The 26,608-nt window shown below is 37.9% G+C and overlaps 1 protein-coding gene across 3 annotated transcripts in view; it reads right to left on the reverse strand.

The window, feature by feature from the left end:
• DIDO1 (death inducer-obliterator 1) overlaps nt 1-25,991 on the reverse strand; it is a 73,171-nt gene extending 47,180 nt beyond the window's left edge. The window contains exons 1-5 of one of the 3 annotated variants that reach the window (XM_090064568.1): nt 25,874-25,991; nt 10,222-10,420; nt 4,848-4,958; nt 1,249-2,125; nt 421-739 (exon numbers count right to left, since the gene is read on the reverse strand). In XM_090064568.1, the coding sequence (XP_089920694.1) occupies nt 421-739; nt 1,249-2,125; nt 4,848-4,958; nt 10,222-10,396 (1,482 nt within the window). In that variant the 5' untranslated portion in view covers nt 10,397-10,420; nt 25,874-25,991. Of the gene's footprint in view, nt 1-420; nt 740-1,248; nt 2,126-4,847; nt 4,959-10,103; nt 10,421-12,855; nt 13,033-25,873 lie in introns of those variants that run through there. The other 2 variants (XM_090064570.1, XM_090064569.1) reach the window with 2 other exon arrangements.
• Between the last annotated feature and the right edge of the window lie 617 nt (nt 25,992-26,608).

The raw sequence follows: 26,608 nt of genomic DNA on the forward strand, positions 1-26,608 counted from the left end.
ACATTACTAATTGGACACTTTCTGCACTTATTTGAAAAAGGACAATTTTAAAATAAAAACCAACCAATCTGGAATTTTAAGAGTAATTAAAAAAAAAAAAAAAAAAAAAAAGGAATTGAGTCAGTGCCCTGACTCCCCAAATTACCATGTTAAAAAGTCTAAAAGATGCCTAATATGCAATTAAATTATTTTCCCTGAATCTTGATGTACAGTTTGTAAATCTGCATTTCAAAATGAAAATGTTCTAACAATTGTACTACTAATTCAGTTCTAGGTCAACATATTTAATTATCAGAAGAGAAACAAACATCAATTTAAATACAGTATTTTTTAAATATAAAAACCATGTTAAATGTCATAGCCCATAGATGAACTATTGTTCCAATATAGCTGGTAAAATAAGACAACTAAAATACTTACAGGTTGAAATATCTTGAGTTTTTTCTTCCCACTTGGATTGGCAGCTTTTTCAATCCGACCTTTGATTCCTTGGTCCTCAATGGACTTCTGTTCGACTACGCCAATACTTGTGAGCTCTGTACCATCAGTATTTAATTGCCTTGACTTAGCTTCTTGTTGGTCTGCTTCTGAAATGGTCTCATCTTGGCCCTGCAGAATGGTGCAATTTGGGCAAATGTAGTCCTCTCCATTCCTTTCCAACAGCCGCCCACGAGCCTCAGAAATCCCCACACAGTCACCATGAAACCATTCCTCACATCTGTCACAACAAATCATAAATCTGGAAAGAGATGACAAGATACTGAAGTGTAAGTAACACAGAATTCCAGAATAGCAATATACTTGCAGTAACTTACTATAACTTAGAAATGTGAATAAATATGTACATGCATTCTATTAAATATAATCAAATTAAATATTCTTCATACTCCCTCAGATTACCAAAAATATTTATCTCCGTCCCAAAATGCAAACATTAATAGAAGACTTATTTCCTACTGGAAAAGAAGCATTATTTAAACAGTATTTTTAGATCAGGATTTGGCAATCTACAGCCCATGGGCCAGATGAAATCACCAAAAGTCACTGGATCTGGCCGGTGGAGCTGAGGCATCAGCAGTGATGTTGGGCCTCTGTGGTATTCAGCAGGAGGCTCTGCCCGCAAACATGGACATATGGCCAGGTCCTAGTGTCAGCCCAACTTGGCCCCGAGCTGGGCCATTCCAGCCCACCACCAGAAACCTTTGCTGACTGCTGTTTTAGATAACATTTTCCATATGTACAGCTTACCTATTATTGTGAGGCTGGCGACAGATACAGTAGAGTGTATTTGGATCATAAATCTCAGACTCAGGTTTGCTTTTCATGAATTCTTCAGGCTCTTCACCTTTGATCACCTTTGCTCCCAAGGGAGATTTTATTTCCTTCTTGACCTGAAGTTCTTCTGTAGGATCCTCAGATGCATCTACTTGACTGTCAATCTCAGTGCAGTCTGTGGACTCGGGTTCTTGTTCGACAGGCACCTCAGCCTTCACTTGATTTCCTTCCTGGGTACCACCTGTTTCTGCAGGATTCTGTTCAATATGTCTTTTCCTAAGGCGGTTCTGTATCTCTTTCAGTGTCAATTCTGCAGGTTTTTGTTCAATACGCTTCTTTCTTAGACGATTCTGTAGTTCCTTCAGAGTCAATCCATCGCTATCACTATCAGAAGTGTCATCGTCATCTTTTCCACCTCTGTTTTTTGAGACAGTCTGATCCTTACCATCTCTAGAGTCCCTTTTTTGAGTGCTAGTTTTTACATCTGGGGTGCTCTCTACACTGCCTTCAGAGGCAGTCTCAACATCTGTAACTGGACAGGATGCAGGTTCACTTGAATCTTCAAGCGAAGTAGGAATAATTTTCCTCCCTCTACGTCTTACAGTTGTAAGAAATTCTTCCACCCTTTCAGTACGCTTGGGTTGCCGTCCGCTACGTCGGAGGGACAAGTTTTGCTGCTGCTGCTGCGGTTGTTGCTCACTAGTGTCTATATCAATATCTCCTGCACCTTCTCGCTTAGCGATTGTAGTCCTTCGAAAACCCCATGTTTTCTTGAATTCCTTACTTGTGGGCTTGATGGCTTTTTGTTCCTCCTCATTGCTTTGCTCACCTTTATCGTCTAAAGCTGACACTTAAAGAGTAAAATTTTAAGAAAGAATTCCTCATTTAGGGTAATAAGTTATTTATTTTTTAAACACATAATTTTTCCAAACCTAATTAAGTTTTCTTTGGGAAACTAGATATATACGTAAAAGATGATATACCCCTAAGTGGGGGTGCTTTTCTGATGCACTCAGATTTCTTACAGATTCAGGGTCCAAGGTAGCAAAATCATCCTATTACACACTGTCATGCAATTCTACACTTCATTTTGTGGTCATGATAAGAAAAAAACAGGCAACCTCTCTCCTAAATACCTGTGGTGTTCCATCTGACAGCAGGGCTTGCTTACAGGCTCACTTAATGCTATGTCAACATAATCCAGCTGCTAGGAATAGCTCACCCAATACATCCTTGTCTCTCATGGTTTAAGCATGTTAGAAGCTTCCATAATACACTAGTAGGGATGTGAAAGGTTAAACAATTAACTGTTAAGTGTGGTGATAATGAGGGAGTTTACTGGATCTCCCCACCAACTCAGTCTGGCAAGGAACCGGGCAGGGAAGCCACACGATGCCCCAGCAGAAGACTGTAGGGCAGGCAGGAGGGATGGAGGAAGGAGCGAGGAAGAAGGGGAGTGGGGGACAGAGACTAGTACCCAAAACCTATGAGAAAAACAGGAAGCATTCTAATGACTCAATTAAGCAATTAGCTGTTCTTCCACAGGTGCTCCCTCTTTCCCAGCACATGGCTTCAGGTGGGCTGTTGTCTGGCTGGGCTTGCCTCTTCTTCACCCACCCCCAGTCAAAGGGCCCCAAGAGCTGGGATAGAGTCCCAGAAGCTGTGTTGGAGCTGCTGTGTTACTGGTTAATTATTTACCTGATTGTTTAAACAATATAATTATAGGGAGGTTAAACAAGTATTTTTTAGACAACATTTACATCCCTGTACTCTGTATATGCCTTAAATATAAAGGGATGTAAATCCTGGCTGCAGGGTCAATGGGAAAATTCCTATTGATGAAGCTGTTGCTTTAAAAAAAGCTTATACCATGCATCTCTGATTTAGTTAGTCTATAGAAGGTACAAATCTATCCTGCGTTCTGCCTGACTTAAAACTAACATGGCTAGCTACCTCTCAAAATTCCTTTTTGGCCCCAATAACTTCAGGATTTCATAAAACAGTATTACTGTGCCTAAAGGACAGTCCAGACAATGACTACTCCCAGTTAGATAACTCAGAGAATGGACCACGCTATAGACACAATCTGTTTACAGTCATTTCAGTCAAATGTCTGTTCCCTATTTACCTCTACCATTTTTTGGAAAAAAAAAAAAATTTAAAAGTTTAAAATTGATCAGGGTGGGGGTGACTGTTTTGGGTTTTTTTTTTAAATTCTCAAGAATAAAATACAGGAAAAAGATATACTGGCAGGCTGGGTTTTTTGTTTGTTTCTTTGTTTGTTTTTATCTTTTTCAACACTTAAGAGCTAGTTTGAATGTGTCAAATACACTGCAAATCATATGACAATGGCACTACCACTCACTATTATTTATCAACTCTGAGAAACTCACTCATACTGGGTGCTTATGGGTGGAAACCTGAGGCAAGTTAGGACTTCCAGGTGCTACCATAATAAAAAAAAAGCAGCAGCTGCAGATTGGCTCATGGCAACAGAAACCTAGAGCTAACCTTTACAAATCTGATAAAAACCCAAAGCCATTAATGTTACAACAATTTCAGTCTAGGTTTCTTGGGCATTTCTAGGAGGTGAAAGACACCAGAGTGCAGAAATTTATCAGATTATTGATCCAAAGATAAATCACCAAGTGATCAAAGTATGTATTCCACCCATCTTTGTGGAGCAATCAATCCTGATCAACTGATCCCTACAACAAATCCTTTCAGAAGGGATCCTCCAAAAAGCATAAAAAAAATAAAGTTGTTAAGAGCTATTAATGCTGTGGACGCACTGCAAAAAACTGAAAACAGCAAAACTCATCGCAAACAGTGCTTCCTGCTAAAAGCAAATCACTATTTACAGGAGCATTAATCTATCAAGTCAGCTTTTCCACAGCCCATGCTGCTTGTGGACAAAACCTAGATCTGGGGTGCCCAACCTGCAGCTCTTAAGAAGTAAATATTGTCTCCCTGAATCTTTGCACAAGCAGCGACCAGCTTCCACAGCTGTTACATCACATCATTACATATTACTGTGGCTTTTTGGCAATGTAAATTGCTAAATTCTGACTCCTTCTGAGGCTCAGGTTGGCCACCCCCTGACCTAGATAAACAGACTAATTGTCAAGTATAGGTAGAAGAGATTATTACACTATTCTTAATGGTCAAAGACTCCTCTTAAACCACTGCCCAGCTGCTAACACTCATCTGTTTAAATCAGGGACTGTTAGGTTGATCTCAACTGCTGCAGTAGCATACAAGAAGAAAGGCAGTTTCACAGGTAACCAACAGTTCAAGATTTCAATTTATTCAGAAAAATACAAGGGAGAAAAAAAACCCATCTGCTAAGAGTGAAATCAACCTCTGAATTAAATGTTGGATGTACCTGTCTATCCTGATTTGTCTGTGTTTATAAATCATCTGGGTAAGTGACCATATCTTTGCTTTTTACTGAAAACTCTACACTGACAGGGGCATTAGAATATAGTGCTCTTCCTAAGAAATATATTTGGACATTAAATTGAACAGAAGTCTTTTTTTTTTTTTTTTTTTTTTAAAGAAAGAAAACTTACCAGGAGAACTGTTTTCCATGTTGTCAAGATTAGATTCAGATTCAACTGTCACTGACTTTGAACTTATAGCTTGTTCCATAGCAGGAACACCACTGTTCCCAAACTGCAACTCTAAAAATAAACATAGGGCTCAAAGCTTAATTGCTTGGTCTAGAGATTCTGCAGCATCTATTAACAGAAATTTAAAGCAGAAAATTCTTTGCACTATAACTGAATAAGAATGCAAATACAAAGGTAAACTGAATGTACAAGTCACAATTACAGAAAGTGCAAAAACTCAGATTTCAAAGCGACTCCAGAGGTAAAGTATTGCATAGTATTCCACATATGTCTAACTAACAGGGCTCAAAATTATTGCTGGTTTTCCTTAAGCATTTTGAATAATTGAAGGCTGAAGTATATACTCAGATAATTTATACACAAACAATGCTGTCAGCTATATTAAATGCTGCATTTGAGGCTACACAGGCCGTGTCTACACAAGTGGCAGCAACAACGATGCTACACTACAGCACAGTAATCTTGGACTCCCGTGCAGTCAGCGTCATTAAAAAGCCATTAATTGATGCTACTGCACAGTAACTTGGGTTCCTACAGAGTCATTTAGTACTTGATTATGCAAGTACTAAACAGATGCACAGTCAGCATCTCAGGTAGACGCAGCCTCAGTGCAGGTATTTAATCCCAAAAATGTACAGGTTTTACAAAACTAACTTTTTACAAACAAACACCTCCTTACGAATCTGAAAAAAATTAAATTTACTAATGGCAAAAGGAATTTACTGATCAGTTTGCAAGTTTGAGAAAATGTGCACAAATAAACTGGTGTCATAATAAAAAATGTAGAGTGAAGATTTCAAATATTCCTTAGAATAATGTAAGGTCCATCAAAGAAACTGGGCACAGTTTTTGTCCTGTTTGCAATCTGATTATAATTACTGTTCCAGCACACTTATCCACAATCTAGCGCTATGAGTGTGTGTAAACAAAAACAAAAAAAACCCTGTGAAAATTAGTGCCGAATTAAACACATTTTCCCCTATACAACAAAAAGCTGACTCATACGTTTCTAGATAGAAGAAAACAATCTTGCAGTTAGGTTTATATCCAGAGGCAGTTATTAGTATTTTCAAAACCTGCTTATTTAAAACTATTGAAGTACAAACCATAACATCTGAAAAAAGAAACCAATTATTCTCTCAGAAGCTTATCCAAATCTGTGGCAAGGAAAAGAGTGGTAGTTCACTGCTACTCTCCATGACTATAATGTATCATTTTATCAGTACCTTGCTGACATTATAGATATACAAAATTTGGAAATGTTTAAACATTTTAAAAACAAGAATTACGTATTTTCTAGAAGGGACTTTTGGCAAAACGTCGCTTTTCTTTCACTTGACCTCTGAACAGAACATGAACCTCTATTTGAGGTTTTACAACTTGCATTAATACCAGGAACATATTAAGAACAAGACTGAAAAATATTAAGATCCCATTTCTCCACTTGGACAGAGTGGAGTTTAGTTGCTGCTGGGATCTAGCATCAGAGAAAGTTGCAGCAGCAGAGTAATTTCTCTCCCTAATTTATGCCCCAGAAAAGATGACTACCATGCATGCACCTGCTTCACTCACAAAATTCTCCCAATATAACTGTTTCTTCCCTTTACATTTTTCTACCAGCACAGAGACTAAACTTCTATTTGTTTTTAAAACAATCTTCAACTACCAAAATGACAGTTCCCCCAAATAAGTTATCATCACCCTATTACTTTCCAGCACATCATGGAGAAAAGAAGGCACACCACTGATTTTAAACACAGACAAACATGGTCTCCGAGACTTGAATGGAACTTCGTATCATTTATTCCTTCCTCTGGAAAATTCTGCCCACTGTTCCAAACAGTAGGGAAGAAGCAAAGATGAGGTTTAATAGCCATCTTTGAGTAATGCATTCAGCACAGTGCTGGAAGTAGAATCAACTTAGCTGCTTGCACAGAGATCCCATTTGTGAAATCCAGCCTGTCTTATGAGAAAAACTGAATAAGGCCTCATTCTGCTGAGTCTACTTCTTGTCAACTAAACCCAGTAACTGGAATTGAAAGGGTGCTTGATGCTCAGAATGTTTCTTCTGTGTGCAAGTGAAACGATCCGCTTCTGTTCGCAGTATTTTGTCACTGCTGGGGAATGTTGGAGGTTTCACTTATCTTGGTTCAGCAAGCCTTGATTGACTACTTCCATCACTTTCAAGAGTCCCAGCTGAATAGATGGGAGGAAGTGGCAACATGTAGAGGATTCTGCTTATCGCTGAAAGTCAATTACCTCTTTCCTGGAATCTAAATAGCTTACCCTCCCTTTTTTGGTTTCAGCAATTACTTTATTAAGAGCTTCCTCAAACAGGTTGCTCTCTTTCTCTGTCCCCCACCTGGTATACTTTCAAGACACTATAAGATATTAAGGAACCTGCCCTCAACAGCCTACTTCTGTAATAGTCATCTCATTATTGCTGTAGGTCTAGTTGTGAGCCTCAGGGATTCAACAGCCGAATAAAACAGCAAAAACCTTGCCAAGCTATCTTAAGGATCTGAAATCAGTGCCACGAGTCTTTTGAGGTAACATATGAGAAGACATGCATCAGACTAAAAGTAGCTTGAGCAACACACATAGAAGGAGAAAAGCTTTAATACTCTATATACTGCCTAAGAATTATAGGGCATCTGTACACATGCTTGTGTAGCGCATACATTTGCATAAATGGTGAAATGTGCATCAGCACTGACAAAATGGTGGCAGCATGCACTTACACTGAAGGTGTTTTATTTCAAAAGCACACTGCTGCCATCTTCTCAGCGCTAACTGCTGTTTATACAAATGCATGTGATGCAGCACTGGGCACCTCAGCTCACGTGCAGAGCAGACAAATGTATGTGTATAAATGTCCATAGTAAGGACTGCTCCCTGAGGTAAAATACTGCCTTCTAAAGCAATTTGCAGGTCATTCACAAGATTAGAAATGCCCAAGTTAGCCTGTAAAAGTATGACAAACCAACTTTTACTTTGTGGTTGCACAGAATTAATGAAGCACTCTGACAACCCCTTTTATGATTAAAGCTTTATTAAGCTCAGGAACCATGTCAAGACGCTTAGGGAGTTCTCTGGATAACGAAAGGAAGCATCTCTTCATTACCTAACTATCCTTCTGTGCACAGTAAATGGATACAGGCATTCAAGCCTGAATCCTAAACAAGATGACTATGCAAAAATTTGAAACCATCTAGAAAGCTCCTTTCGTAAAAGTCTTCAGAATCCAAATTAGATGGCATGAAGAAATCCTATCTGAAAATTTCTTGTATAACGATTTGCTTGAAAATGCACTTGGGTGAACACAAATATCTTATTTCAGTTATAAAGCAGCTTTAAAAGAAGCTGAAAATGTTTCATCTGGAAACTCCAATAGTCTTTTAGAAGTTGAATTGTACCCAGCTGCCTGAAACTGCCTGTCACTTCTTGAAATCCTGATGGAATAATCAGGACAAGAGGTTAAAATGAAAATCTTTGAGGGAGTCAGCCTGAACAATTTGATTCAAGAGTCCAAGAGAAAAAAAAAAATGTTCGTTTATCTGGAGAAGTCACCTCTGGGTATCTTCTCTGGATACTGCCGAAATGCCATTTTCTTTCCTCTTTGGAGAAGAACATTTCAAGAAGTGGAGAAAGGACTGGTTTAGTAATGTTAGTAGACAGCATTTCAGAAGATATTAAACATATCCTTCTAAAACTCTCTCTAATAGGACTGCTTGGATATAATTATGTTCAGCTGTAAAGACTTTTTTATATATAAAAAAAAAATCCATTAAATCAACACAGACTTATATATAAAAAAAAAGTATTATCATATAATTCCCTGGAGGAGAAGGGGGTAACTACAGAGAAAGTCTGTGTTGATTTAATGGATTTTATTTAGTTTCTGAACTCCTATGAGATTTCCTTAGCAGAGAAATAGTAGAGATAAAATGACAGAAAACAAACATGCAAGGCAAGGCCACTTTATAAAAGACCCCGTAATTTGGGAGTAATCTGATCAACTACTCGCATTAATTAAGCATCCATGCTACAGCATTTAAAACAAAATGCATGAAATTCAGATGTCCTGCTAAGATGAAATAATAATTGTTTTACTGCAACTAGGACATATGTTGCTGCTGCAAGGTTGAGAGATCTGATTTTAAAAAAACTAACTTGTACTTATTTGTGAACTATTTTCATGCCCTTTCCTTGGAAAAATTATAAACTTTTAACCTGGGCCAATGAAGAATTTTACAGTACTAAACACAACTGAGTCACAATTTAATTTTTAAATTCTTGTTAAAATCTGCTCCACACAGGAAACCTAAACATTCTATTAACATCTCTTTATGACTAAACTTTGGCAATTCTTTCAAATATCTTGTGCACTGTAACAAAACTGAATGATACATTTTATCCTACTTAAATTTAATAACAGAACTGAGCAGATTTGAAATGTATATTTGGCATGCTGTGAATTTAGCCAATAACCAGTCCATAAGGGGATTTCAGTATGCTGTTACTTTCAATTTCACTATTTTTAGGTCTTGCAGTGTGCACTGATGAGATGGCTCATTTCAAGAATTATACTATCCCTTATGACATATTAGGCACAAAGCCCTCTAGAGTTCACCTGTGAGCAAATGGTCCCATGCATATGTCTATTTAAATTTAGAAGAACACAAAAATGTAACCCTGATGATCTGCCATCTTTTTTTTAAATCCCCACATTTACAAACTAAATAAAATAAGGAACTTTTTACACAATTGTGTTGAAAACCGTGTTTAAAGGACTTTTCATAAGACATCTTCAGTGGGATGCTACTGTTAATAGAACCACCTAAACAAGCCTATACCAAGTCAGTATTCATAGAAATTGGCTATAACTTATGTTATAGCCAGGAACAAAAAATAAATTTGAAGCTAATACAGTAATAGAACACTGAACCACTCTCCTAGCTTTGCTAACTCAACACATTCATAATTTATTTCTGAACTTGACAGTCTTGTGTGAAAGGTCACCCTTGCAAATATCATTATATGCTTATATTCATAAATTTAGTTTTATAATTTAATAAGGTTAAAATTTTAAAATATCAGAAAACTGCAGTGACACTCATACATCCAGAAGAAATTGCAATAAAAGCAGTTATGATACAACAGATTAAACAATTAATATTTTACATCTTTGTTTACCTTGGAAGATGAAGAAATGTTAAGAGTTACAGCAGAGGATATCCAAATTCTGAGATTTAAATTCCAGATAAAATGCAAAGAAATAAGAAGAGTCTTCAATGTCCTCTATATGCTTTACCTGACACAGCATTAGAGGTTTGGATGGTTTCTCCCTGTAGATCTGAATGAAGACAGCCAGAGGAGGGCAGCAATAGATCAGTGTCATTCAGCATAATCTCTAAAGCACGGGCTGAATTTGACAATTCAGAAGTCTCCTGTTCATTCTGATAAGAATATGGAGACACAGACACCATTGATCCTTCTTTTGAAGCAGACTCCTGGGGGAAAAAAGAAGAAAAGGAAGTTTATTTAGCTTATTTACTTTTCCTTTATACATTAGCATTTCCAGGGAAGTCTTCAGAATTTTAAGTTGTTACAAAGTTTGTTAATAAAAAGGAACAGGTACACCAAAATAGCAAATAAGTTTCATATTTTCTTTCCTAGGAAAGACATTGCAACAAAAATGATGACCGCTGTAAAGGATAAATTGCTATAATACTTTTTTAAGATTGATCTGTCTACTCCCTAAAGAATGTAGTCTCATGAACCTGTTTGTGTCATGGGCAGGTCTACATGGCAGTGTAGGAAAACCGAAAATAAACACTAATAGAAAACCCTAAACATGTAGAAGAAATTATTTTAAGTAATGAAAATAAAGAAAAGAAATTTTTCCACTTTAAAAACTGTAATCAAATAAGGCTAAATATCTTAGAAAAGATCAGTACTGGTTTTAAATTTAAGAGTTTTGCCTAAAGCCAAATAAGAATGACCGGTTGGTTAACTTACAGACACGTACTCAATCCTTCCCCTGGTCTTGTGCTACTTTTTCAAGTAAGAATCAAGAAAGATTATGTTAATTAGCTCAATTTCATGCATTACTGACACACTCTAATTATTAAAACACACAACATTTTGCACATTATCTTTAACAGTTTATAGTATGGAGTACTGTACAGCAAATCAAATGCAAACTTACAGAAAAAGCAGGCCAAATAGTTATGATGGTTAAACATTTTAAGTAGGTTGGCAAGGAATGTTATTTCTTTTCTTGTTAACAATGCAATATTCCTAATTTTAAAAGCATTAACGTAGATTCAATTAAAACAGAATAGTTTATTTAGCTTTGGCAAATTGTACCAGTGTAACTTTCCACATCTGGAAAGACTCGCCAGTTGCATAGCAAAAACTTCAGGGGAAAAGAAAAAAAAAAGGCCACAGCTTCAAATACTAAAGAGTTTCAGAATGGACTTCAGAAGTGAAAAGCTGCCCCTGTGGCCATGTCCTCACTACAAACATGAACAGTTTCATAAATATTTCAGGAAACACTGTTTTCTTACATCAGTGGTTTTCAACCTAGAGTTCACAAACTATGTCTAAGGGGGTCCATGAAAGATGACTGTGATCAATCAAAAGTATGTGAATACCCACACTTACAATTCAAACCAGCACCTCCACTCAAAAATTGTTATGGGTCCACAAAAGAAAAAAGGTTGAAAACCGCCATCTTATATCGTTCATGAAAGCCTGAATAAGGCCAAAAAAAGTTTGTAACAACTGTTTATTTGTTTACACTTCTGCTCTATCCACAGCAACTGACACAGTTGGTAAAACCATTTTCTGATAAACAATTATGTAAAGTGTTTCAGGATCAAAAAAACTTATTCTACTGTGCAAACAAAATAAATTTAAATCCTGAAGAAAGGGCAAAGAAGTCTACCAAGCTGGAGGAGCATAATGGGCAAGTCTGCAAGCAAGAAAATTGTAAGATAGGAAAGCAGGAGAAACAAGGTAAATTCTAAACCGCAGAAGACAATTAAAAAAGCGAGTGTACAAAGGAGCTTTTCCAAGAAATGGAATAATGCTGACTACAGAGTTCAGGCACATATTCTTCCACCTGTAGCTTTTTGCAAAAAATACTGTCAAAGTGGGGATTAACAGAGTCTTTCTCCTCCTTCCTCAGTGTGCATCCTTCCTGCACTCACTACGCTTACACAACTATGTATTGTAGAATTTTCTTTTGAACTACTGCAAGTTTGCCGCACTTCTCCAGGGGAGTATGTGTATGATGTTCTGGCGCTCTCTGATTAACTCTGATTGCTCATGCAGGTCCTGAGCCAGTCAGGGTGGCCTATTATTGTATCAGGTAGTTGGGGGGGGGGGGGCAAGACAATATGGAAGGTGTGAATGACTTCCAATATGGATAAAAATGGGTTCCGGTAACATTCCTGGAAGGCGAGACAGGCAAATTTAAAGATAATTATGTTATATAATTCTAAATATTTACAACACACCCTCCGAACAATTTGACTTACGATAAAAAACAATGAAACTACCCCAAGCTCACAAACCCCAAAGGCATATAATTTACTATTTTTAACCACTTGTTACTGCTAGGGAAATGATCATTTCCCCACCACTAACTGAATGACAGAAATTTGCTATTCTTCTCAGTTTATGTGAGATAAAGGAATTCAACTGCTCTATTTCTGCAATCTAAGCCACTGTGACAGCAATTAAAAACTAATACTACATACAGAAAAAAAAGTCAATGGTCTGCTTTCTGTACACTTGTTTAGTGTGATCTCAACCTTCTCTCCCTCAAAAAAAAAAAACAAAAAAACCCCCAAAAGCATAAATACCACAAACATGAAAGAGTGGTATAACCTATTTTGAGAACCCTAGTACTGTGTATCAAGGTATTATATACCTTCACTAATTTGTACTTTGCTCCATTGTCCAAATCAGTAGCTATATCCAAGGAGTCTGCAGCTGATAACTGAAGACAGTCTGAATTTAAAGTGCTTTCTTCCACGATGCTGCTTTGTAATAACCTCTCAATCTCCCTGTTCAGAATGTCCAAATCATCACTCATCACGCAATTCTAAGGAGATATGCCTGAAGGAAGATGAAAAGTTGACTAAGCACTTCTTGATCAGCTATAATATTGAAGTCTACTATTTTTAGTTATATGCCAATGAGCAAACACTAGAAAACAAAGTTTAGGTGCCTTAACATGGCCAGTTTGAATATTTTGGCTTGTAGCAGACTAACAAAAGGTAGCCTACTGATGGTATGGTTTCATACTTGCTATTAGAGTCCAAGAACCATAGGTACAAAATAATCTTCAATATCTTTTGAGGTACTGATTTGTTGTTGCCAATGTATTTTAAATACAACAGTCAGAATTTCTTCTTAGTAAACAATATTCTGAGGCTTGAACATAAGCCATGCTTTTATTTGTTATGATCACTCCATCAAGTGGCAAGACTGCATACTGCATTTTAAGCAGATGTGACCTGGGTATAGTTTTAGATGCTAGTGATCACAGAACACAATAAATGTGCATGCCCACCAACATGCATGTGGAGAAACAAAGACATAACACAATGTACAATCATAAGGCCCACCCAACTATTCCTGCATTTTTAACCTACCAGATATGGTAGCCCTTATGCCCAAGAATACTGCTAGCATAAACAAAAAACTCTAATGGTAAGAACATTACAAAAGACTCAGCAACTGTGTATGTGCTTATATTTTAAAGTGATTGCAAGATGTCTTTACTTCTCTCTTCCTTACTCCACAGGTGATTGTTTTCATCTTTTCTATGTTTAGGTATTTCTTTTTAAAATATTTCTTTTTTGTTTTATATTGAGGAAATCCAATGCTGAAGAAGGAACCTCAGCTTTCAGGTTTGACCACTCATTTCCACCTGAAATATGTACCTGTCATGGGAAACCAAAATAATTTAAACTGTGCCTACAGCTGAGACCTGTAGAGGCCAATTTCACCACCAGTTTAGCTGAACCAGTGGGAACCCTAGTATAAACAAAGCTTTTGCACTGAAGCAGTTTCCATCATTGGTTTAAAAAAAAAAAAAAAAAGGTATGTAGACACTTATGAGTACTTATAACCCCACTGGTCTAATTAATGAACACTGATGAAAACCCATGAGATTAAGAAGGGCAAGGGAAAAAAAATCTAGGCAAATTTTGAATCAAAATGTTACCTGCAACCACTTCTTTCTTTCTTTTTTTTTTTTTTTTTTAAAGCAAACCTATGATTTTAGGATAAACAGCACTGATTACAGTATTTATTTAAAATAACTTCTGAGACAGCAGAAAAAAACCTTTTAACAATGATTCTTTTTTAACTGTACATTCATCTTGCCAATTAATCTCCTAGCTCCAGCTGGACGCTTACAATCACAGTCCTTCTCCTATTTGGGAATTCAAAGTTTATCATCCTATCATTTCCAGATTCATGGATTAGACACGTACAAAAATTGGTGATAAATTTATAGAATTTCATTTTAAATGAAAAGTATTTAAGAGCGTTTCCAAAAACTTCTCAATCTTGCTCAGTTCTGATATCACTGACAAAAAGGTGATAGAAGCTAGTTATAATCAAAACTTGTTTGAAACACAAACCAGTTTCATAAATACAAGCAAAAATGCATCTCTTCTCAGGGATTCATTTAATCAATACCAGTCCTAAATCACTGGACTGTACATGGGTGAAGAACAGGTGGGGGAAACCCCCCCCTCAATTGTTTACTATGATGCCAACCTTCTCTCCCTAATGAAAAAAAATTTAAAAAAAGCATAAATGCCACAAACAGGTCCTAGGTTATGGAATGGAAGTTGCAACCACCACCTTTCTGTATTACTTGCAAATGGATTCTGTGGCCTGTAATCTAAACCTCAACTGTATCTCAATATGAAAGGGGAAGTCTCAGACTCACTTGCCTTAACACCACCAAAAGGAAGGCCCTCTCTCCAATGTCCCAGTGACAGGTCTTCCTAACTACACTGCATCCTTAAAGGGTAAAAGAGCAGCCTTCCAGTTTTCAACCTGCCTCAGTTTTGCACTATAACCCATGTCTCATGCATGGATGGCAGCACACCTCTTTAGTCCACCTTCAAAAACAAAATGTTCTTACAAATACAACTATATTTTATTAAACGACTGATCTGACCCTACACATTAACTATTTTTGGCAAACTTGTCCCAAATTAGGGTCTAGTTTCCTCAATTAGTGCCTAGTTTCTTTCAGTTGAATACATGGAAATCAGTATTAATAATAAAAAAAAAAAAAAGGATATTTTTGCTGATGAAAATAAAAAATAACTGTAATAACATGAACAATCTAAAGCAACCTGAATATAGAACAGTCTCTTTACCCACACAAAAATGGTACTGGACAGATTATAAAAAAAAAATCTCAAAGACAATATCAAGAGAATTCCCTTTTTAATTTTTATTTTCTATATAGTCCAGATACTTGAGTTCTCCCAAGCACCCAAGTTAAAAAGCATACCCTAACTGCCACCTGTAACATGCTCTTGAAGACAGCTGTGTTCTTAACTGCAATGCCTGAAGAAGGTACAAGTCAACATTTTGGCAACTACTTCACAAATTTCTAGTAGTGTAGTTTTTCTTTCATCTTAACTGGGAGGCATACTACTTTAATGTATTTTGAAAAACAAGAGATAGTACCCTGAAGACATCCAAGCAACAAATTTATGCAGAGCAGTTTTCTCCTTTTAATGGGAAGGAAATGTCCTCGTTGCCCTGAGTTCTGGAGTTTCTAAAGCACAAATATATCCAGGTGGAGAAATACAACAATTCCCCTACCCTGAAGGGAACCAAAAAAAGTCTTTAACAGAAACTTATATAATTAAACCCTCATCACCATCTCATGGGAAAGGTGACAAATCCCTTGACCCTTAAATTCCAAGTAGGAGGCACAAGTTGCTCTACTGGTCTCCAACTGGCAACAGCTTTCAGGAACATTCATATGCTGTATCAACCACAAACTGCATTTTTGTATGGCTGGAACTCAAGACCAAGACCATCTGATGCAAAGAAACGCCAGGATTCTGTAACTAGGAGGAAAAGCTTCTGGAAGACCCTCCAGAACTCAACGCATATCCAGAGATGCCATCTGATAACTCCGTACCCTGGGCAACCATGCAATGCCTAGGGCAGCACCAGCAGCCAGTGCCAAAGACAGGGGTGAGATCAGCTGCCATTGCATTTGCAGCTATCCTTGCACATCCCCACAGATGCAGTGCTGGGGCTGCTGCCCAAGTCACCCCCCCCCCCATCACCCCAGTTATGCTGCGTATAGCGCTACAGTAAATTGCTTCCTTCACTTGAACAACAGCCTGCATTCAATATATGCCCATTCCAAGCTTTTCTGCTAATTGCATCTTCCATGAATAGTATTATTAGTACACTATTATACAGGTATAGCCATTAACTCTGGCAAGATTAATGCATCTCAACATGCACCAACACAGGAACCTTCCAGCTTACATCTTTCCTAAGGAAATCCCCAGCTCCTGTACATTAGGAAGAGCTATCAATTATATTTAAGGGAACAGACCTTGAAATTTTTTTATTACATACACCACCCCTCTCCTTGGAAATTCAAATTTAATATTATGCCTGTTGTACACAGTTCATTCAGCCTCTGTATCACTACCACCAAAACAAAAGAAAACTTGCAGATAATTCAATCCTCAAATACCTCAATCTTCATTTCACTGACTTAAAAGCATCACAAGTACATGTATTCAAAACCCCCCTCCACGTAAATTTGCTATGCTTTACCCTAATACTCAAACAAAATGCAAAATATAAATCACAACAGGCTCTTTAAAGCCACAACAAGACTGAAAAGGTTAGTTTCTTGCATCTTTTCCCAAAAGGACCTATTTCCAGAACAACCATTCAAATAACTTAATAAAATACCAATGTTATACTTCAAAATACAGCAAACAGTCCAAGCATATCTGATATTAAAACCCTCAAAGTTTCTTTCTGGAAAGAAAATCTGGAATAGAAACACTAATGATACATTAGGTGATGACCTCAAATACTGCAAACAGATATCTGGAGATTCCTGTAGCCACAGTATGACAATCTTATGAAATAGTTAGTAAAATTCTGCAACATGGTATTCCAGTACTACACAAATGGAACAAAGCCAATGAAGAATGGTTGCATTTCCAACCTTCCAATGCTAAATTTTAGCTATCAGATTAAAGCCCAGATCCAACACTGCATTCATGCACCTGTAAACATGAATAATTCTACTAAAGTCAACTCCTCAACATTTGTCATTCTATACACCCTGCAGAGGTCAATACATGAACTCTGATTAAAACTTGTAAACTTCACTAAGGTGTGGTATGTCAAAACAAGCACAGAAAGGTAGAACTGAGCACATGGAGAGAGTGCAAACTAGTAAACCAAGGAGCTATTTCTTAAACGCTTAATGCAGCTCTCTCTCTACCAGTACCAAGCTTAAAGAAAAATACTTGCACCTTAATACCTGCAAACAGCTATTTATATTTATCTACGGATAAAGGGAGTATTTTCAAAATAGAACAGTTTTTAGAAATACCTGTAACTTGAGTTTATCCAGAGAGAAAATAAAACCAAGCAGAACAAAAACCTTTTAACATGTGCATAATATATGCTTAATGAATCCACCTTCACAATCTATTCACAGTGTAACTGCCTCAAGATTTTTTCTGCCTGCCTTTGGTGATTGAAAAATATTTTCAAAGTGAGATCAATAAAGGCTGCACTTTTTAAAAGAAAGCAGAAATAGGAATATAAAACACTGAGTTTTCTTCATGAATTCTAGGAACAAAGATCATTAATTACTTCTTGTCCTCAAAATTAATCCCAGGTGTCAAACTTTACATGGCCAAATATTTAAATGGATGTGGTGTATGCCTGGATATATGCCTCCATTTGGAAACAGATCCAGTAAGGTTTTTTGTACATTTGTTTTCAACATGTCAACCTGTTATATGCTACTCAAGCTCTCATATCATGACTTGTGTATTTATTTGAGCACCAGCCAGTGTATTAAGCAAAAAACCTTAACTTTTATATCTCTGGTTTGTTCTTTTATGAACTCCTCTGTTATGAGAGGGCTTAGTGTCATCTAGAAATCTAGATGCCCTCAGACTATGGACTAAACTGATCATCTATGGATCCTAAACCAAAATAAACTGCAACCCAACTCTTTAAAATGTTTGTTCTTGTTTCTGCTCATACGCTAACTCAGATTCAACTAGCCGTTCTTCATGCACGAGTTGATCCTGTTCAAGCACTGGACCATCGTGACAAAATCCTGCATGAGGCTAGAAGGCGTCAGTCATTTGAATCCTACACCGCACTTCAGCCTCTACAGATTGATAAGTTCACCAACTGACTACAAAAAAGTGCTGAAAGGCGCAGAAGAGAAAACTGATGGTTGAAGGACTTCATAGATGAATGGTCTGGAAGCAGAGGTGAGCACACAACCTCAGAATGAACTCAAAACCACTGGCTCAAAACTCAAGGAAGGCTGCAACATCCTGTTGCCAATCATGTTAAATGCTGAAGAGCACCAGGAGCAAGAGGATTGGATTTCTGCCTTTTATCCATTAAAAGCATCCATCAGTGCAACAGTAGTTTCAGCTCAACACTTTGCTCTGAATCTAGAATATATGAGATCTAGGATTTTAGCTTCAACTATATGGCCTTGTAGTTGACCTTTTTCTGTTGCCATGGAATTACTCAGGAACAGAATGTCTGATACTAGGCATTACTTTGCTAGAACTATATACATCATGGGTGGGTTTCTGTGATGCTGTGCTTTGGAAGAAAAGAATGAAAAGGTTCCTTTCCTGAATAAAAGGTGCTGAATATTATGACGTTAAAAAAAGTGATGCCACAAATTCTTTAAGCAGCCAGGAAACGGCATAGTCAAATTCACAGGTCTTGGATCAAGAACTCTTTAGGGCTTCCAAAACTTCTTGAGTGAACATACTGAACTTGAAGAGTAATGGTAGTCTACTAATTGACTTGTACAGGCAGAGCAGATCCAGGTTGTTTGGAAAGATTTCTCAAACATGCACAATCTTTTCAAAGTGGGATGGCAGGTCTTCATTTGGTCTTCTGTTCTGATGTAGGCTGTACACCCTCTAAATAAATGAAAAGCTATGCTACCCTGGAATGGCTTCTTTGAGAGGAAAACACTCCCTTGGCCTATAAACTGCATCCTGCCATCAGCCCAAGTTTCCATTTCACTCCTCTACATGGCACAGCATTTCAGGAAAAAAAATATCTGTACAGCAACCTCATCTTAGATGTCTGTTCACTGACAGGATAAGAATTTGAGGATCTGGTGAAATGCTGCCAGGGAATTTAGCAAGTTGGATCTAATGAAGCCCCCGAGTCTTTTGTGGTTGAATCAATATAATGAGTCTGGCCATGAGTTACAAGACCTTTGATTTTACGAAACTTTAATAGGTGTGATGGCCCATCCAAGACACTTGCTGGGCTAGAGGCAAAATCCTCTATGTATATTCCTTTTGGTTGAAACAGAAGTAACAGTTACATTAACTATAGCATCTATGATGTCCTGGACATGTTCTATCTACTGTGATACCTGTCATACAGGTCAAGGTAGGGAGCTGGAAAATGCTTGAATTTCTGCAGGTTATTTTTCTCCTCCATAAAAAAAAAAATAGTTACATGTCTACTATGTACTAAAAAAACAAAACACTCATATAGACCACCACCAGTCAAACTACATACGCAAATGAGCATACATCCCAACTTGCCAAATCCCACCCTGCTATACCACAGCACAAAACAATGGTAGGAATTATTTGTCGCCTTGCTTCTGGCAAATAATCAGAAATCAATTATTAAACTTAATTTTAAACTTAATTTATACCTAAACTTTAATACATTTTTTTATTCAGGTTTATTTAGAAATTCATGCCTCCCTAAACGAAGCACTAGTAATCAGGTCTCCTACGGAAAAACTCTGCAAATGCTGGGGGAATGAATAAACCACTTTCGAAAGGCGGGAATGGAAAGTGGGTCATTGGATCTGTATAAGCGTCAGGCAAGGACAGAACAAGGGCTGGTTTAATTATTTCCACTGGTTTGCATTTATACAATGCTACATGTACACTTAGAGAAACACACCTTAAGGGAAAGTTTTTGAAACAAATTACTGAAGTCTGACTATCCCTGAAATGGACCCAGCCAACAAAGAGAGCGGGCTTAAGTTATCAATTACAGTTGTTTTATTTGTTTGTATTAATAAGAAAAAAGTCCAGTTACAAATAACCAAACCAATTCAACTTTAGATTCTCCCCCCCACCAATTTCAATATCTGCTGAAAGTTTAAAACTGGTTCCATAAAGTTTGGTCTCTCTAAATGTCTTCAAAATGCTGATTAAGAAAATCACCTCTTCAGCACTAAGAGGACTGCTACACTCATTTAATGTGTGTCAGTAAACTGAAAGGTCACAGTATTGCAACAGTCCATTAGAGATAGCAGTTGGAAGCAAAAATTACTCTATTCCCTTCCTTTCCCCCTGCAAACAAAGGCCTAAGTCCCCTACACTACACTACTACGCAACTACTTCCCCATTCCATTGGAGGTCCTCGTGTTAAGCACTTGATAATATTTTGTTAGCTGAAAATCATTGTGGCAGTTTCAAATTATCAAAAAGAGCAGTCTTCCAGGAATTGCTGCATTGTTGGCTGGAAAATATCCTTTCTGCAAGCTTTTGCAGTTTTTTACGGATGAAAATACAAGATTCTACTCAAACGCTTCAGATGACCAAGTTCAGATTCAACAATGCACAACACACATTTATAAACTATTTTTCCAATTATGCTCATTTACAATCGTCTTGCATGTAAACATTGTCAATGGACTAACCAAATTAAAACCTGGCCACTGTAACTGCATCTAAACTAGGACCACTCTGCCTGTATACCTGTATTCATCCATATACCTGCATAATTAATGCATCTGTAGTGTAGATATGGCCTTAATTTTTCATATGAATTAGAGCTAATGCTACCTGCCAGAAATCCTCTTTAAGAATGACTGATTTTTTAAAAAAAAAGTCAACAGTAAAATAAATGGGCATGTGACTGGATTGATTAGTGCCATTTAAAATTAATGAACATAAACTAAGGAAAAACACTTACTACCTGTTAGAACTGTGATGCTTTAGCATGCTAAAAGGAGTTTTATTATTAACTCATGTAACAGTTATCACTCAGTCTTTGCTTGTAGCTTTCGTTTATAGAGGAATCTTTATGTTGCTTGATTATATCATCACCTTTAAAATTCAGGGTCTGTGTTAACAGCCCATAAAGAAATGTTGTCTTAGGATTAAGAAACTTCATGTTCATGGCCCTGCCACAGAAATTTTAATATTGAACCCCATTTTACTGAATTAGTTAGACATCCTATACACGGAAAACATTACACAAGTTCTAATGACTAGAAAGTTTTCCTTATATTCACAATATTACCAAGTTAAAATGCCAGAGTGGTTTTTTTTATACATATTTCACATGACTAGCAATTACCCCTCATAAAATAAATTTCATATGCTCAAACTTTAATAAATGTTTTGCAATTTGCAAAACAACTATAGATTTGGCAAGCTGTAATTTAACTGCATTATCTTCCTTTATCCTCATAATACCAACTGCTTTTAAATAGTAATTGCACATTGAACTGATTGATGTATATGGACATTGGTGTAGGTCCATGGAACTGCTCTTAGGGATTATGTTCTTTTTATTCCAGGACATCCTTGAAATGTGCAATTATGACATTTCAAGAAGTGTTTTTTGGTCCTGAAAATACATCTAATAAATGCATCATATATTTACAACGGTTTCTATTCTGTAGAACAGGGGAGCTTATTAAAAACTAATTTACATTTTATCCTATCTTTTGATAAATGCAGGTCTGATGCTAAAAGCATATAATATTAGAAATCTTAGTATCTAGCTATACATTGTTTAAATGATCTTCCAGACTCTAATAACAAATATTTCCACAATGATTTTTTTTATAAATCAGAATAGGCAAGATACTTACTTACAAATTTAATTTTTCTGAAGCAAAACTTGTAAAGCTCTTCAAATTAAAAGACGAACCAGTTAGCAAGAGCCACATCTAAGGATGGAGCTGAAACTAACACACATTCCACAATAACTTTATAAATCAGTCTCCCACATCCCAATTTCCATAACAGAAACAAATAAATTGCTTCTGGCAATTGGAAGGCTATGGCAAAAGCAGTGTTCGGGGGGAACATATTTATTTCCTAATCATTAGCTTGCTGCATGTCAACGTTTGAAATGCTTTTATCACTGCCAAACGTGAAAAAGACTTTTCCCCACCCTCCCATCAATGATTCCTTCCACAATAATAAAGACTTCTCTTTCACATTTACACAGAGAAATGAAAATGGAATCAGTTGCCTGACTGGGTCACTCCAAAAAGGGACAAACTCTCTGTATAAAAACCAGAAGTGTGGTTAAAGTCTGATAAATAAACAACATGGAAACAGTGTTTTCTTCATAAAGTATTATTGTCAGTAAATGATCTAATCTGCACTTGAATGTCATTCAGTAACCTTAATACAGTAGGAATTCTGTATTTAAATTTATGAACCCAGGAATCCAACTGCTAGATACTGCTGGACTCCAACAGTAATAATAATAATATTACTGATAAATGGCATTAATAACAGTAACAATAATAATCATAATCATAATTAAATCTATAGCAAGTGAGGAAAATTCAGTGACTTGAGTGCCTCAATATTACAGAGACTAAGTTCATCTATGCATACACTTTGATGCGCAGCAGCCTATTCTGCTGCATATTAAAGTAGCATGTAAAAAAGTACTAATATGCTAACAATGCACAGTAGAATAAGCTACTGCGCATTAAGCGTCACTAAACAAGCATGTGCTTGTGTTACTGAGCATCAGCACAGCCTAATGCAGATTAATATGAGGTTCTAAGTTAATATACATTAGTAAAAGTGCATTAATAAATGTGTAGACGTGCCCACTGAGTTCATATTTACTGCTGAACAGATATTATATGTACCCTTATCTGGTACTAGATTTCAACCATTACTAATTGAGGTCGAGGGACTCCAGAAGACACAAACAGCTACCCATATAGTGTTACACTGGAAGTCGGACAAGCCTTGTCTACATTAGATCCCTTCCCTTTAAATTCCTCCTTACTGATCTACTAGTAGTAAAACAGTGGAATTGTTAGTGAAGAAAGCCACCAGTGACCTAATGCTACCTTTACCACCACTGCATGTATTAGTTGGAAATTTTACTGGGGGAGAAGAGGGATAGGGTCAGTCAAGCCTAGCTAGAAGGAAAGAAAGAAAGCCTTTGCCTGTCCCTGCCCTCAGCAAAAAAGAGAAAAAAAGTTTCAGAAATTGTGGTGAAAGCTTATAATAATGAACTGAAAAAAAACTGAGGGAGAACATAAAGAGCATACTATAGGAAAAGTTAACAGTCATTCCTCTGGAAATTTTAATAAAAAGCTAAAGGATGTTATGGGAGAACTTAAGACTTGCAAGCTCTAAGTCCTTATGTAATGCTTTGGACTAAAACTGCTTTCACTTGTATTATTTTTGTTTAAAGCAAAAGGTACCCACAAAACAAAACATTGTCTCACCCCATTTGTATCATTTGAAGATTTACAAAGTGTGAAATAATTATAATATTATTTGCATATTAACTGAATATCTTGAAAACTGGCAGATCAGGGTCTACATTCTGAAATTTAAATTTCATGACAAATCAAAGTCTGTTTGCCAAGGCAGAATATTTTGCTTCTTTGGTGTCCCACTATACTTCAAAACCTTAAATGCTTTTCTGAAAAGGATTCAAAGCTCCAATCCTGCTCTCTTCCAAGTCCATTACATGGCCTTCGATAATAATTATTTGAAGGTTAACAAAAACTTCCAGGCTGGAGCAAAACTGAAGGAAAGCCCCTTTCAATGCAGTGTATTTCTAAACCCTCAAAAAAAGAAAAAACCCCAACCCCCCACCTAAAAGACTAAGCCTAAAAAGGTATTTTGAGCATACTAGCAATTTGTTAAACAAGATCTTACAGGAAGATCCAAGGGTCAGTCTCTTACTAGTCTTTTACATGATCAAATTTTTTAACATGACCTATAACAGCTACTACAGTTGGCATACAACTCGCCATTTATCATGAATAACTACATGCATTTTTTCAGCTTCATATTTTTCCTCAAAAGTTCAACTGTTTATATAGCTAAGTAATTTGCAAGAAAGTCAAACTAAAAAATAATTGCAGATGTTGCATAGAGCAAACTAATTCAAGTTACTGCTTACATGACCTGTTCCTAAAACAGGCAATAAAGTACAACATCCTTTTAAAAATAAATAAATAAATTACATAAATTTCGTGGTCAAATGCAAACAAGCAATTCAAATCAACAGAACCATGTTGATTTAAGCCCTAAAAGTTGCAACTATTAACGCTTTCTTGGAAAAGCAAAAGACAGCTAAATCCATCAGGATCTGGGGAATCATAAAGGAGACAAAAAACTTGCAATAAAAAAGGTGATGCCAAAAGGAGGGCAGTTCTCCCACCCCCCACAAAGAAATATTTTGAAGCCAAAAGAACACAGGCAGAACCCGAGTGGATGCACCCAAGGAAAGAGTGTGTTATACCCGGCATTACAAAAACGACTGCACAGCTTCCAAGAAAAATAAGTAAATAAAATGTCCTTTGAATGCTATAGGACGCTTTTCATCTTCAAGTGACGCCTGTTCAATCTGATGGGAGGCATAGGAGGAGTTACTCAAACAGCTGGGAAAATTCTTCTTTGCAAGCTTCTAGGTAGTAAATACATCAGGGATTTATACATGGAAGCTCACAAAGAAGAATTTCCCCAAGTATTTGAGATGGAAAAACAGTTGGAAAAAGTCTTAGCAAGCTTTCAGGTAATAAAATACCCCAGGGACATGTTTGCACCTTTTCGTTGCAAACTCTGTCTCCTTTGCGAGTCCCCAGATCCCGATTGTTTTGGCCGTCTTTTGCTTGTCCAAGAAAGCGTTAATAGTTACAACTCTCAATATAGCTCCGTTGATCCGAATTGCTCGTTTACAATTGGACCACCGAGGTCTTTACACCCGAAAGCTTGCAAAGATTTTTTTTGTCCAGCAATTGGAGCTGGTCTAATAAAAAGATACCAGATTTACTCCAAAGGACCCTGTCCTTACCTATGTCCTTAGACTGATGTGGCCTACAACCAGTCCTAGGAAGACTCGCAGACTCTCCCCCTGTGCCTGAAGAAGGGCATGGTGCCTGAATGCTTCCCGGGAAACAAATCTCCCCCCTCTCCCCCTGCTATTGAGTTCATCCAAAAATTAAAAAAAAAAAAAAGATCATGTTTACCCAAAGACCCCGGTCTGCATAGGAGCAGCTACTCCCATCCCAAAAATTGATCAGCCCCAGGAAGGGGGAAGCCTACATCTGCCCCCTCGATTCCCATCCCCCGCAGTGAACACCACCCAGCCATGCCAGAGGCCGCATGCCGCCGAGCCCCCCCCCCCGGTACCCAGACCGTTGGCAGCCGTTGTGCGGGACAAAAAGAAGGGGAGACAGGGCGTGATGTCACGGAGCACCATGACGTCAGCGGGATTATGACGCCATCCTGGAGGAGCCCGTCTCTGTCCCCAGGCCGCGCGGCCTACCCCGACCCACCCGCCTCCATTTTCTCGCCGAGCCGCCAGGCCTAAGCTGCAGCCGCCACCTCCCCCGCATCGCCTCCAAGTGCCCCCGCGGCTCTCCTCCTCCTCGCTTTCCCGCTGCCTCCCGCACTCACCCGTGCGGAGGGCGTAGGGGGAACGGGGGCGAATCCGGCCGCCGCCGCGGGTCTCAGCCGAGCCCAGCCGCCATTTCCTCCTCTGCGCAGGGCGGGGGCCGCTACCAGCGAGACTGACATGGCGGCCGTGGCAGGCTAGAGAGTCCACCACCCGCCGCGCCGCTCTTTCCGTGGCACGCTGCTCCCGGAGGACTCGCGGAGGCGGGGCGCCGGGCTGCCTCCTGCCAGCGGCCGCAGCGCTGGGCGCGGGGAGTCCGGGGCCGGCCGCCAGGGGGCGCGACAGCGCGCTCCCCCATTGGGCACCTCCACGGAGGAGGCGGGAGCAGGCCTTCCCGCCAGCTCTTTCTAGGGCGCTTCTACCCCTCAAGTACGGTAACGCATTACGGTAACAGGGCAGGGAAGCAGCAGCTGGTACCAGCCCCAAAGCATCGGGGGTGGCTCTTGACTATGCTTTTATTTCTTTTCAGAAATGCAAAACTCTACAACTCTCGGTTTAGAGATGATACTTTTTGTTAGACCAACTGAGAAACTGAACCCCACCCCAAGAAACCCTCCCCCCAAAACATATAAATATAAAATTGTATATGAATTATATTAATGTAATTTTTTTTGCAGTTTCTCAGCTGGTTATATATAAATTTAAGTTAGATTGTCTATTTAGAGCTATATAATTTAAAGGCAATCTATATAAATATAAATAAATTACCTATATAATTTCTGTTTATAGATACTTGC

The sequence above is a fragment of the Crocodylus siamensis genome, chromosome 10 (genome assembly GCF_052110815.1).
Source record: "Crocodylus siamensis isolate JL-2025a chromosome 10, ASM5211081v1, whole genome shotgun sequence".
NCBI classification, from domain to species: Eukaryota; Metazoa; Chordata; order Crocodylia; family Crocodylidae; genus Crocodylus; species Crocodylus siamensis.